Genomic DNA, 13,537 nt, shown 5'->3' on the forward strand with positions numbered 1-13,537 from the left:
CGCCCACGCACCGCGGCGGGACGCACCACTCGGGTAATTCGGGGGGGAGCAGGGGCCGCGCTGCTACGATGTTCCAGAAAACGGAGAGGCTCCGAGCAGACAGAACGGAAACTGATCAGCTAAAATCTTTAGGCAATAACATGTGTTACCGCTCGTTTCTGACTAACTCCTGTGTGCCCGCAGGACAAACGCCCTACTCGCGTCCACCCCTACAGACACAATGGTACGGGCGAGCCGCCCGCTGAGGGCGGGGCGAGAGGCCCAGGCGTGGGCGGGCGGGACTGTAGTCAAGGCGGGGAGTCGCCGTGTGGGAACCGGGATTCCTGCGGCCGGCCCCTTTCACCCGGCCCCACTTTCACTCTCGAACGTGTGCTCCCGCCTTCCGTCGCCCTTCCACTGCATCAGACGCCTCGTCTCTCCGGCAACCGGCCTCCCCCTGGTTCTAATGTCCCTCCCCCTTACAAAACACACCGACCCTCCGCCCTGCGTCTGGCTTTTCACTTGGCGGTTCCAGGGAGCCTTTCCCGCAGTCCTCACCGCGGCTTGTAGATTGACATTAGACCTGAAAGGACGCGCGGGCTTTAGCCGGGACCCCTGGGTCCTAGTCGGGTCCAGCGCTGAGCTTTCATAGCGTGGCTCTCGACTTGGCCTAGCCCTGGGGCCCAAAAAGCTTACTGACATTAAGTTTCCGGTTCCCAGCCTTTTACTGATAAGATCCTATACTAGTTTGGAGCTCCTCCCCTCTCTCTCTCTCTCTCTCTCTCTCTCTCTCTCTCTCTCTCTCTCTCTCTCTCTCTCTCTCTCCCTCCCTCCCTCCCTCCCTCCCTCCCTCCCTCCCTCCCTCCCTCTCTCTCTCTCTCTCTCTCTCTCTCTCTCTCTCTCTCTCTCTCTCTCTCCCAGGTGCGTTCTATCGCTGAGCTACATCCCAAGCCAAGACAATTTCCGTAAGTTTCCCAGGCTGGCCTAGAACTCGTGAAATCTCCTGCCTCGGCCTCCCAAGCCTCTGGGATTACAAGCTTCTGCCGCCGTGCACAGTTCTTTTCATTTTTCTGAAGGGCTACCAGGGGATCCGTGTGAAGAGTCTAGAAATAATATATTTGTATAAGGCTTATGTGGTTTTTATTTTATTATTATGTGTGTGTGTGTGTGTGTGTGTGTGTGTGTGTGTGTGTGGTACTGGGGTTCCTGGAAGCCCTTCTACCTCCGGGCTACACTCCCAGGCCTATTTTATATTTTTGAAACAGGGTCTCTTACGCCAGCGCGGCTGGCTTCGAACCTGCGCGATCCTCCTGTCTCTGCCTCCCAAGCGCCGGGATTACAAGCGTGCGCCACCACGCCCGGCGACTTATGTGGTTTTAAAATACACTATTACAGTCTAGTAAAGAAAGTAAAGATTGCTCCATCTTATAGAAAGCAAACTGAATTGTTTTTAGCCTGAAAAAGCATTTGGCTGAGACAGGATAATCACAGTTTGAGGACAGCCTCAGCTACTTAGCCCCTTAGCAACTCAGTGAGACCTGTTTTAAAATAAAGAATCAAAATAGGGCTAGTGGTGTACAGCTCAGAGGTAGAATGTCCCAGGTATCGAAAAAAAAAAAAAGAGGTAGAATGACTCTGGGTTTCATCCCCATATCAACAACAACAACAACAGAAAGATGTACAATTTGAAGCAAGAAATCATTTCTATATTGTTTCCCAGGCAGAGGACAGAAAGTGCCCCTTCCTGCATGGGGCCCACTCAGGTCCTGTGTCTAGGAGAGGTTGTCATGGTAAACACAACTGGGAAAGTAAATGCCAGGCAGATAATTAGCCTGTGCAAGAAAAGACCTGCTTAAACCAGCTAGAAAAGGGCGACACAGGTCTGGGAATGTAGCCCAGAGGTAGAAAGCTGGTGGGTTCCATCCCCAGTACTGCATTAAAAAAAAAAAAAAAAGGAGAAAAGAAAGAAAGAGGCGAAACAGTTCACTGCAACTGAGCCAAAACCATAGAACGTCTCCCCACAACAGAGCCGGGAGCCAGGAACCAGTGTGCAGGGAGCTGGGTACAATGGCACAGGCCTGTAACCCCAGCACGTGGGAGGCTGAGACAGGAGGGTGGCAGGTTCAAGGCCAGTCTCAGCAACTTAGGCCCTCAGCAATTTAGCAAGACCCTGTTTCAAAGTGAAAAACGAAATTGGGTTAGGGTGTAGCTCAGAGGTAGAATGCCCCTGGACTCCATCCCCAGTGCCTTAAAAAAATGAGTGTAGAGCAAGGAGTTTGGTGGTGACGGAAATGGTCCCATCGTTGTGATAGATACATTTCCAGACAGGTTACAGGTTACCAAGGAAACAAATTAGGCATTCCCAAAACGCTGATACCTATTTCTCAAAAATGTGAGGGAAAAGGATCTAGAGGCTGTGTGTGTGTGTGTGTGTGTGTGTGTGTGTGTGTGTGTGTACTGGGGATTGGAAGCTAGGAAGTTCTGCCTCTGTTCAATCCCCAGTACCTTAAATATTAAAAAAAAAAAAAGAAAGAAAGAAACAGGGTGCTGGTACACGCCTATATCCCAGTACTTGGGGAGACTGAGACAAGAGGATTGCAGGTTCAAAATCAGCCTCAGCAGCCCTTTGTATATTTATAACTCCCCAGTCCTTTGCATATTTTATTTTATTTTTAGTACTAGGGATTGAACCCAGAGGCATTCTACCTCCAAGATACACCAGCAGCCTGCTTTTTCAATATCTTATTTGGAAACAAAGCCTCCCGAGGTTGCTGAGAACCTCCCTAAATTGCCAAGGCTGCCTTGGAACCTGCACTCTTTCTGTCTCAGCCTCCCAGATACTGGAATGACAAGTGTGGACCACCACATCCTGCTTGTATATTTTATTTTCAAACAGGGACTCACTAAGTTGCCCTGGCTGGCCTTGAAGCTGCTATCCCAAATAACGGGATTAGAGGCACCGCCACCAGGCCATGCTCATTTTTTCTTGTCTAAAGGAATCACAACTCTAGGGCCTCTAGCTCTAAAGAACAAGAGAGGGTAGAAAATGAACTTGACTATGTTTTGTGCATGTACAAAGATGTAACGACAGAGCCGGGCATGGCGGCACACGCTTGTAATCCCAGTACTTGGGAGGCTGAGACAGGAGCGGCCAGTCTCCGCTACTTAGACCCTCCAGAACTCAGTGAGACCCTCTTTCAAAATAAAGAATAAAAAATAGGACTGGGGTGTAACTCGGAGGTACAATCCCCCTGGGTTCAATCCCCAGTACCCAAAAAAAATTTAAATTAAAGTGGCGTAATAGTAGCCAGGCGTGGCGGTACCTGTTTATAATCCTAGTACTTGGGAAGCTGAAACAGGAGGATCACAGGTTCGAGGACAGCCTTAGCAAATAGTGAGACTCTCATCAACCTAGTGAGAAACTGTTTCAAAATAAAAATAAAATGGGCTGAGGGTGTAGCTCAGAGGTAGAATGCCCCAGGCCTCAATCCCACTACCTAAGTAGCAGGCGTGGTGTGGCACATGCCTGTAATCCCAGCACTTGGGAGGCTAAGACAGCAGGATCACAGATTTAAGGACAGCCTCAGCAACACAGCAAGACTTTCGGCAACCTAGCAAGACTCTGTTTCAAAACAAGAAATAAAAAGGGCCAGGGATATAACTTGGAGGGAGAATGCCCTTAGGTTCGATTCCCAGTACTTAAATAAATATAAAAAGGGCTGAGGGTGCAGTTAGGAGGTAGACTACCTTTAGTTTTTTTTTGTTGTTTGTTTGTTGCGGGTGTGGGGATGGAACCCAGGGGCATTCGACCTCTGAGCTACACCCCCTGCCCTATTTTTATTCTTTATTTTGAAACCGGGTCTCACTGAGTTGCAGAGGGCCTCACTAAGAAGCTGAGGCTGTCTGCGAACCGAACCGCGATCCTCTGGTCTCAGCCTCCCAAATGGTGGGATTACAGCGTGCGCCACCACGCCCGGCAATGTCCTTATGTACTTCTTCTTTTTTTTTTTTTTTTTTTTTTTTTGTGGTACTGGGGTTCCTGGAAACCCTTCTACCTCCGGGCTACACTCCCAGACCTATTTTATATTTTATTTGGAAACAGGGTTTCTTAAGCCAGCGAAGCTGGCTTCGAATAAGTGCGATCCTCCTGTCTCTGCCTCCCAAGTGCGGGGATTACAAGCGTGCGTCACCATGCCCGGGACAGTACTACCTTTGGATTCGATTTCTGAGGGAGGGAGGGAGGGAGGGAGGGAGGGAGAGAGGGAGGGAGGGAGGGGGAGAGAGAGAGAGAGAGAGAGAGAGAGAGAGAGAGAGAGAGAGAGAGAGATATTTGTTTTTTGCATAGAACATGGAGACTTTTTACATAGGTACGGTAAGATAAAACATAAGGACTTAAATCCCACCCCCTTGATGTGAAGAAAGGAAGCTTCCTAACAGAGAGATTCTATGATTTCATAAGTGGATGACATAAAAATAGGCCCAACAGCAGGGATTCCATAGTTGATGCTGGGACCTTCTGGCATAAGTGGCTGATATGCCGGGAACCCCACCGGGACCTGCGCACTGCAGTCTTTTCTGGTTCCTTGGGCTGGAGAAAGAGGTGAAGGGAAGAGGAACCAGAAGGGAACTGCGAAGCTGAGCCGCCACGTTGCACCAGGGAACACACCGGCCATCTGCCCTATAAATTACAAGAGATTCCTGAAGCTAGAGGTGGGATGGGCAAGGATGAGATGTAAATCTCAAGGTGGCACTGAAATTTATTTTTAATTTATTTTTATTTATTTTTTTTGTAGTACTGGGGCATTCTACCTCCAAACTACACCCCAAGCCCTATTTTTTTTTCTTTATCTTGAAACAGGGCCTCACTAAGTAACTGAGGCTGGACGCGAACCTGCATCCTCCTTTCTCAGCCACCCAACTACTGGGATCACAGGAGTGTGCCACCAAGCCTGGCTCAGCACTGAATTTGTAAATAAGCTTTCTTTTATTTATTTATATTTTTTGTACTGGGGATGGAACCCAGGGGGCATTCTACCTCTGAGCTATACCCCCAGCCGCCATCATCATCATCATCATCATCATCATCATCATCATCATCATCATCATCATTAATTTGTTTTGAAACAAGGTCTCACTGAGTTGCAAAGGGCCTCAATAAGTAGTAGCTGAGGCTGTCCTCGAACCGCGATCCTCCTGTCTCAGCCTCCCAAATGCTGGGATTACAATCGTGGACCACCACGCCCGGCTGTAAATAAACTTTCATGTGATAATATTTGTTATAAAACAAATACATGTGGGCATTGTGATTCTCAGTCACAGCTCAGCGGCCAGAACTAAAAACATGGCTCTCCCCAGCCACAAGGGGGCGGAAATACAGGGCTGGAAAATGAAGAGAGCTCAATTTAGTGAGACCCTGTTTCAGAATAAAAAGGTCTGCCAGGCATGGTGGCCCACATTTGTAATCTCAGTACTTGGGAGGTTCAGACAGGAGGACTGTAGGTTTGAGGTTAGCCTCAGCAAGTAGTGAGACTCTCATCAATTTACCAAGACCTGTTTCCAAAGAAAAGAAAATAGGGCTGGGTGTGTAGCTCAGAGATAGAATGCTCTTGTACCCCAAAATCTTCAGTACCACAAAAACAAACCCAAAAAAGCCTTGGGTGTCGTGGCGCACACTTGTAATCCCAGCATTCAGGAGGCTGACACAGTGGTTCGCAGACAGCCTCAGCTACCTAGCGAGGCCCTCTTCAACTTAGTGGGACCCTGTTTCAAAATAAAGAATAAAAAATAGGGCTGGTGGCATAGCTCGGAGGCAGAATGTCCCTGGGATCCATCCCCAGTACCACCAAAAATAAATAAATAAAATAAACAAATATAAAGGTCTGTCTGGGTATGGTGGTGCATATCTATAATCCCAGTACTTGGAAGGCTAAGACAGGAAGATTGCAGGTTGGAGGAAAGTCTCAGCAAGTAGAGAGACTCCCATCAACCTAGTGAGACTCTGTTTCCAAATAAAATAAAAGGTAGGAAGCTGAGCCGGGCTTGGTGGCGCACGCTTATAATCCCAGCATTCGGGAGGCTGAGACCAGAGGATCACAGTTCATGGACAGCCTCAGCTACTTAGTGAAGCCCTCCACAACTTAGTGAGACCGTTTCAAAATAAAGAATACAAAAATAGGGCAGGGGTGTAGCTCAGAGGTCAAATGCCCCTGGGTTCCATCCCAAGACCCACAAAAAAAAAAAAAATAGGAAGCTGGGCATGGTGGTACATGCTTGTAATCCCAGCATTTGGAATGCTGAGACAGGAAAATCATGGTTCATGAACAGCCTCCCAAGTACTGGGATTACATGCATGATGTACCGCCATGCCTGGCAGCATATCTGGTTTAAAGTAAAGTTCCTTTGAAATAGGGCAGGTTGTTCGAGACCAAACTGCTGAATCCTGGGGCAATATCTGGCTCCATCAGGTTCCAGCTGTTCAGCTATCTGGGAGGTGCAGCCAGGAGGTAGTGATGGAGGTAGGGGTGTCTGCAGGGACCTCGGAGGAGCACTTACCCTTTGTGCCACGAGGGGGAGCTCCAAAAAACATCTTGATCATGCCAGTCCAAAAAAAGATAATTTTCAAGTCTTCTCAAATATCCCCATTCAGAGCCCTGGTTCCTGTGATTGACATAGAGTCTTCATGCTAAACCTTCAACCCAAAACATTTAAAAACACCCCAGAAAACCTCATTCTTCCAAATAAAGACAGCATAGTACAGTACTTTAACAAGACAGTATAACAGCCAAGGGAACAGGGTGACCAGATTTAGTAAGTAAAAAATACAGCATGCCCAATTAAATCTGAATCAAATCTGAGACAAACACAAATAATCTTTAGTATATGTTCAAAATATTACATGGAACATACATGAAATAATATAGTAAGGCATGGTAGTGCACACATGTAATTCTAGTACTTGAGAGGCCGAGACAGGAGGATCGCAGGTTAGTGAGGCTCTATGCCACTTAGATCTTGTTTCAGAAATAAAGAATAAAGAGCGGGGCGTGGTGTCGCACACTTGTAATTCCTGCGCTTGGGAGGCTGAGACAGGAGGATCACAGGTTCGAAGCCAGCCTCAGCTACTCAGTGAGGCTCTCAGCAACTTAGTAAGACCCTGTTTCCAAATAAAGTATAAAATAGGGCTGGGAGTATAGCCCGGAGGTAGAAAAGCCTCTGGTTACAACCCACAGTACCACAAAGAAAGAAAGAAAGAAAGAAAGAAAGAAAGAAAGAAAGAAAGAAAGAAAGAAAGAAAGAAAGAAAGAAAGAAAAGAAAGAGAAAAGGAGAGAGGGAGGGAGGGAGGCAGGCAGGCAGGCAGGCAAGCCGGACGTGGTGGCGCACGCTTGTAATCCACGCACTTGGGAGGCTGAGACAGGAGGATCACACAGGTTCGAAGCCAGCCTCAGCTATTTAGTGAGGCTCTCAGCAACTTAGTGAGACCCTGTTTCCAAATAAAATATAAAATAGGCCTGAGAGTGTAAAGCCCCTCAGTTCCATCCCAGTACCGCAGAGAGAGAGAGAGAGAGAGAGAGAGAGAGAGAGAGAGAGAGAGAGAGAGAGAGAGAGAGAGAATAAATTGGGCATGGTATAATCTGGCATTTGGGAGACTGAGACAGAAGGATCAGGGTTTCAGGGTTTCTGGACAGCCTCAGCTACTTAGTGAGGTCCTCTGCAACACATAAGACCCTATTTCAAAATAAAATAAAAAATAAGGTTGGGCCAGGCATGTGGCGCATGCTTGTAATCCCAGCATTCAGGAGGTAGAGACCAGAGGATCGCGGTTCTTGGACAGCCTCAGCTATTTAGCAAAGCCCTTTGCAACGCAGTGAGACCCTGTTCAAAAATAAAAAAGACTAGCAGGGTGTGGTGGTGCATGCTTATAATCCCAGCATTTGGGAGGCTGAGACCTGAGGATCACGATTCGCAGACAGCCTCAGATACTTAGTGAGGCCCTCCGCAACTCAGTGAGACCTGGTTTCAAAATAAAGAATAAAAAATAGGGCAGGGGCCGGGCGTGGTGGCACACACTTGTAATCCCCGCGCTTGGGAGGCAGAGACAGGAGGATCGCACAGGTTCAAAGCCAGCCGCGCGCGCTGGCTTAGGAGACCCTGTTTCCAAATAAAAATGTAAAAATAGGTCTGGGAGTGTAGCCCGGAGGTAGAAGGGCTTCCAGGAACGCCAGTACCACAAAAAAAAAAAAAAAAAAAATAGGGCAGGGGGTGTAACTCAGAGGTCAAATGCCCCTGGGTTCCATCCCCAGACCTGCAAAAATAAAATAAAATAAAAAATAAAAATGACTAAGCCGGGAGTGGTGGCACATGCTTGTAATTCCCGCGCTTGGGAGGCTGAGACAGGAGGATCGCGCAGGTTCAAAGTCAGCCTCAGCTGCTTAGTGAGGCTCTCAGCAACTTAGTGAGACCCTGTTTCCAAATAAAATATAAAATAGGTCTGGGACATTGTTGGTGGGATTGCAAATTAGTGCAACCACTTTGGAAAACAGTATGGAGAATCCTCAGAAGAATGGGAACACACCTACCATTTGATCCAGCAATACCACTGTTGGGTATCTACCCAAAAGAAAAGAAACCAAACTACCAAACTAATGCATGTGTATCTATGTTCATAGCTGCACAATTCACCATAGCCAAACTATGGAACCAGCCAAGATGTCCATCAACAGATGAATGGATTACAAAACTGTGGGATATGTACACAATGGAATTTTACTCAGCCATCAAAAAAACTCAATTACGTCATTTCCAGGGAAATGGCTGGAACTGGAGGACATTATGCTAAGTGAGATTAGTCAGTCACAAAAAATAAGAAATCAGATGCTTTCCCTAATATGTGAGAGTTAGGGAGAAAAGAGGAGCAAACAAGATAACCTAAAGGAAGAGAAAGGAGGGGGAAGAGAAAAATCTCTAAAGCACACAATGTACTTAAACATATCGAAGTCAATCACTAAGCCAAGCAAGGAAGGGAGGGACGGGGAGAGAATGGGGTGGTATTTGGGTAGGGGTTAAATCAGCGATGAGTACATGTTTATACACACAAATTTTTTACCCCAATAAGTTGTATGAATATAATGCACCAATAAAAAAATAAAAAATAAAAAATAAAATAAAATAAAATAGGTCTGGGAGTTGTAGGTCTGGGAGTTGAATAATAAATAGGGTTGGGGGTGTAGCTCGAAGGAAGAATGCTCAGTATCACAAAAATAAAAATAAAAAATAAAGCCAGGGGATGTGGTGGCGCACGCTTGTAATCCCAGCATTCGGGAGGCTGAGAACAGAGGATCCTGGTTTGCGGACAGCCTCAGCTACTTAGTGAGGCCCTCTGCAACTCAGTGAGACCCTATTTCAAAATAAAGAATAAAGAATTGGGCAGGGGGTGTAGCTCAAATGTTCAATGCCCCTGGGTTCCATCCCCAGACCCACAAAATAAATAAGTAAACAAACAAACAAATAAATAAATATAAATAAATAAATAAAATAGGAAGCCGGTGGGGTGGTACATGCTTGTAATCCCAGCATTCAGGAATTGAGACTGGAGGATTGCAGTTCGCGGACAGCTTCAGCTACTCAGGTCCTCCGCAATTTAGTGAGACCATTTTAAAATAAAGATTAAGGCCGGGTGTGGTGGCGCACGCTTGTAATCCCCGTGCTTGGGAGGCTGAGACGGGAGGATCCCGCAGGTTCGAAGTCAGCCTCAGCTACTTAGTGAGGCTCTCAGCAACTTAGTGAGACCCTGTTTCCAAATAAAATATAAAAAAGGTCTGGGAGTATAGCCCGGAGGTAGAAAGCTTCTGGGTTCCACCCCCAGTACCACCAAAAAATAAAAATAAAAATAAAAAAATAAAATAAAATAAAGATTTAAAAAATAGGGATTGGGGTGTAGCTAGGAGGCCAAATGCCCCTGGGTTCCATCCCCAGACCCGCAAAAATAAATAAGTAAATAATAAACTGGGTTCTGTTCCCAGTACTGCAAGGAAAAAAAAAAAAAACTTGCTGGAAAAAAAAATGTTGTTGTTGTTGTTGTTGCTGTTGTTGTTGTTGTAGCACTGGGGATCAAACTGAGTCATGCATATGTTAACCATGTACTCTACCACTGAGACATATCCCCATCCCAGAAACAGAACCTCTTACGGATAATCTAAAGAATGCCTTTTTATTTTCTAGGTCAGTGATAATCTTTTTAGTCAGAAGACTGATTCAGAAAAAGTAACCTGTTACCAAATATTTTCCAAAGAAACTGCCTCTTTTATCAGGAAATGTGATATCCACGAGTTTACTTAAGCATGCTTTCCTTGTTTTTCCAAATGCTAAAGGTTTCATTCCACTGGCAGAATTTTCAGAAGCTACATAGCACGCGTCCTGTGTATCTGATGGGACAGTGCCTTTTACCAGCATTTCTGGCCTCGGAAGACATTTCTAGAGCTGGTTCATTTGGGTTTTCCTTAACTGACCCCAGGTATGTTCTGTGTTCTGGTGTGTGTGTGTGGGGGGGGAGAGACTGGGGATTGAAATTGAACCCAGGGGCATTCTACCTCCAAGCTTTACCTCCAGCCTTATTTATTTATTTATTTATTTATTTATTTATTTATTGTGGTACTGGGGATGGAACCCAGGGGCCTTCTACCTCCGGGCTACACTCCCAGACCTATTTTATATTTTATTTGGAAACGGGGTCTCTTAAGCCAGCTGAGGCTGGCCTCGAACCTGTGCGATCCTCCTGTCTCAGCCTCCCAAGCATGGGGATCACAAGCATGCGCCACCACGCCCAGCCCTGTTCTTTATTTTGAAACAGTCTCACTTAAAGTTGTGAAGGGCCTCACTAAGTAGCTGAGGCTGGCCATGAACCTGTGATCCTCCTGGCTCAGCCTCCCAAGTACTGGGATTACAATGTGCGCCACCATGTCTGACCGGTGTTCTGTTATTCTGCTGAAGACAGGCTCCCTTTCACCTTGACTTCTGTCAGGTGTCAGACAATGAAAGGACTTGGCAGGCAATCAGAAGATGGGAAAGAGTAAGATGGAGATTTTTCTTTTCCCAGCCCCGTCTCTGCTGGACCACAGGCTGAGAAAGGTTCATTTCTCTCCTGAGGATCAGGGCTCCCTCGGAGCTGAGGCTGCTCCCTCCTACAGCTGCCATGCTCTCTGGGTGCCAGGAGCTGCTCTCTCTCTTTGCCACTTCAGGTTAACAGGTACACAGACTTGCCAGTACTACTAGCCTTAGGTGCTTCACCATCCTTTGGTAGTTTCCCTTAATCCTGCCTATGCCTCTGCAAATAGTGCCTCCATTAAACTCTCCTCAGTTCAAGCCGGGCGTGGTGATGCACACTTGTAATCCCAGCGCTTGGGAGGCTGAGACAGGAGGATCTCACAGGTTTGAAGCCAGCCCGGGCTACATAGTGAGGCTCTCAGCTACTTAGTGAGACCCTGTTTCCAAATAAAGTATAAAAAAGAGCCGGGCGTGGTGACACACGCTTGTAATCCCAGCATTTGAGAGGCTGAGACGGGAGAATTGCGGTTCGCAGACAGCCTCAGATACTTAGGCCCTCTGCAATTTAGTGATACCCTGTTTCAAAATAAAGAATAAAAAAGTAGGGCAGGGGATGTAGCTTGGAGGTCAAATGCCCCTGAGTTCCATCCCCAGATCCGCAAAAAAAAAAAAAAAAGTATAAAAAAGGTCTGGGAAGGCCAGGCATGGTGGCGCACCCTTGTAATCCCTGCGTTTGGGAGGCCAGCCTCTCTGGTTTAAGAGACCTTGTTTCCAAATAAAAATATAAAATAGGTCTGGGAGTGTAGCCTGGTGGTAGGGCTGGAGGTGTAGCTTAGAGTAGAATGCCCCTGAGTTCCATCCCTGGTATATAAAATAAAATAAAACAAAACAGCCTGGCATTGTGGTGCCTGTCTGTAATCCCAGTACTTAGGGGGCTGAAACAGGATGATTGCATCTTCATGGCCAGCCTCAGCAACTTATTGAGGCCGTCTACAACTTAATGAGGCTTTTTTTTTTTTTGGTACTGGGGATTGAACCCAGAGGCATTCTGCCTCCAGGTTACACCTCCAGCCCTATTTTTTTTTATAATTTATTTGGAAACAGGGTCTCACTAAGTTGCTGAAAGCCTCACTAAGTAGCTGAGGCTGGCTTCGAACCTGTGCAATCCTCCTCTCAGCCTCCCAAGTGCTGGGATTACAAGTGTGCACCACCACGCCCAGCTTTTCTTTTCTTTTTTTTTTTTTAATGCCCAGTTAAGGCCCTTTTTCAAAATAAAAACTAAAAGCCAGGTGTGGCGGCACATGCTTGTAATCCCCGCATTTGGGAAACTGAGACAGGAGAATCACAGTTCTCAGATAGCTTCAGCTACTTAGTGAAGCCCTCTGCAACTTAGTGAGACTCTGATTCAAAGTAAAGAATAAAAAATAGGGCTGGAGGTGTAGCTTAGAGGTAGAATGCCCCTGGGTTCCATCCATGGTACATAAAATAAAATAAAACTAAACAGCCTGGCATAGTGGTACCTGTCTATAGTCAGGCACTTGGGAGGCTGAAACAGGATGATTGCATCTTCATGGCCAGCCTCAGCAACTTATCGAGGCCTTCTGCAACTTAATGAGGGTTTTTCTTTTTTTTTTCTTTTTTTTTTTTTTTTGGTATTTGGTGGTACTGGGGGTGGAACCCAGAGGATTTCTACCTCCGGGCTATACTCCCAGACCTATTTTATATTTTATTTGGAAACAGGGTCTCATTAAGTTGCTGAGAGCCTCACTAAGTAGCTGAGGCTGGCTTCGAACCTGTGTGATCCTCCTGTCTCAGCCTCCCAAGCGCAGGGATTACAAGAGTGCGCCACCATGCCCAGCAAGGCTTTTTCTTTTTCCGGTGCTGGAGCCAGCGAGGCCAGGATCAGAGTCTGCCGGTGGCCAGGCCAGTGCCAGGGCCCTCAGGAGTGGGATCGGAACTCGCAATGTGGCATACACAGAGAAATATCACAGAAAATAAAAAACCAGATGCTTTCCCTAATATGCAAAAACTAGGAAGAAATGGGTAATAGGAAATCTAGTTGAAGAAAGGGCCCTATGGAGGAGCAATTAAGGTGACCTATCAGAGGGGATGGGAGGGGGGAAGATGGAATCTCTTTAAAGCACACAATGTACGTAAATATGTCAAAGTTAATCATTAAATCAAGATGGGATGGAGGGAGGGGAGGTAATGGGACGGGGATTGGATAAAGGCTAATTGATGATGTGTACTTGTATACCCTCACAAGTCTTGTATTCCATGGAGATGTTTGACTACAATGCACCAATAAAAATATATTAAATAATAAAAAAGATACACTTTTAAAAAAAAAAACGGTTAAGGCCCTTTTTCAAAATAAAAAATAAAAGCCCGGTGTGGTGACACACGCTGTAATCCCAGCATTTGGGAGACTGAGACAGAAGGATCATGGTTCTCAGATAGCATCAGCGAGGTCCTCTGCAACTTAGTGAGATCCTGTTTCAAAGTAAAGAATAAAAA

At 46.3% G+C, this 13,537-nt stretch overlaps 1 protein-coding gene across 1 annotated transcript in view; it reads left to right on the top strand.

Moving 5' to 3' along the window:
- The window catches only part of PRSS36 (serine protease 36), a gene marked incomplete at both ends in the record, with an annotated part of 29,533 nt that overhangs the window by 889 nt on the left and 15,107 nt on the right, over window positions 1–13,537 (top strand). Inside the window, one exon of the mRNA XM_080703890.1 lies at window positions 184–367. Coding sequence (XP_080560016.1) covers window positions 184–367 — 184 coding nt within the window. The remainder of the gene's footprint in view (window positions 1–183; window positions 368–13,537) is intronic.

Source organism: Muscardinus avellanarius (assembly GCF_963383645.1).
Source record: "Muscardinus avellanarius genome assembly, chromosome: 10".
NCBI lineage: Eukaryota > Metazoa > Chordata > Mammalia > Rodentia > Gliridae > Muscardinus > Muscardinus avellanarius.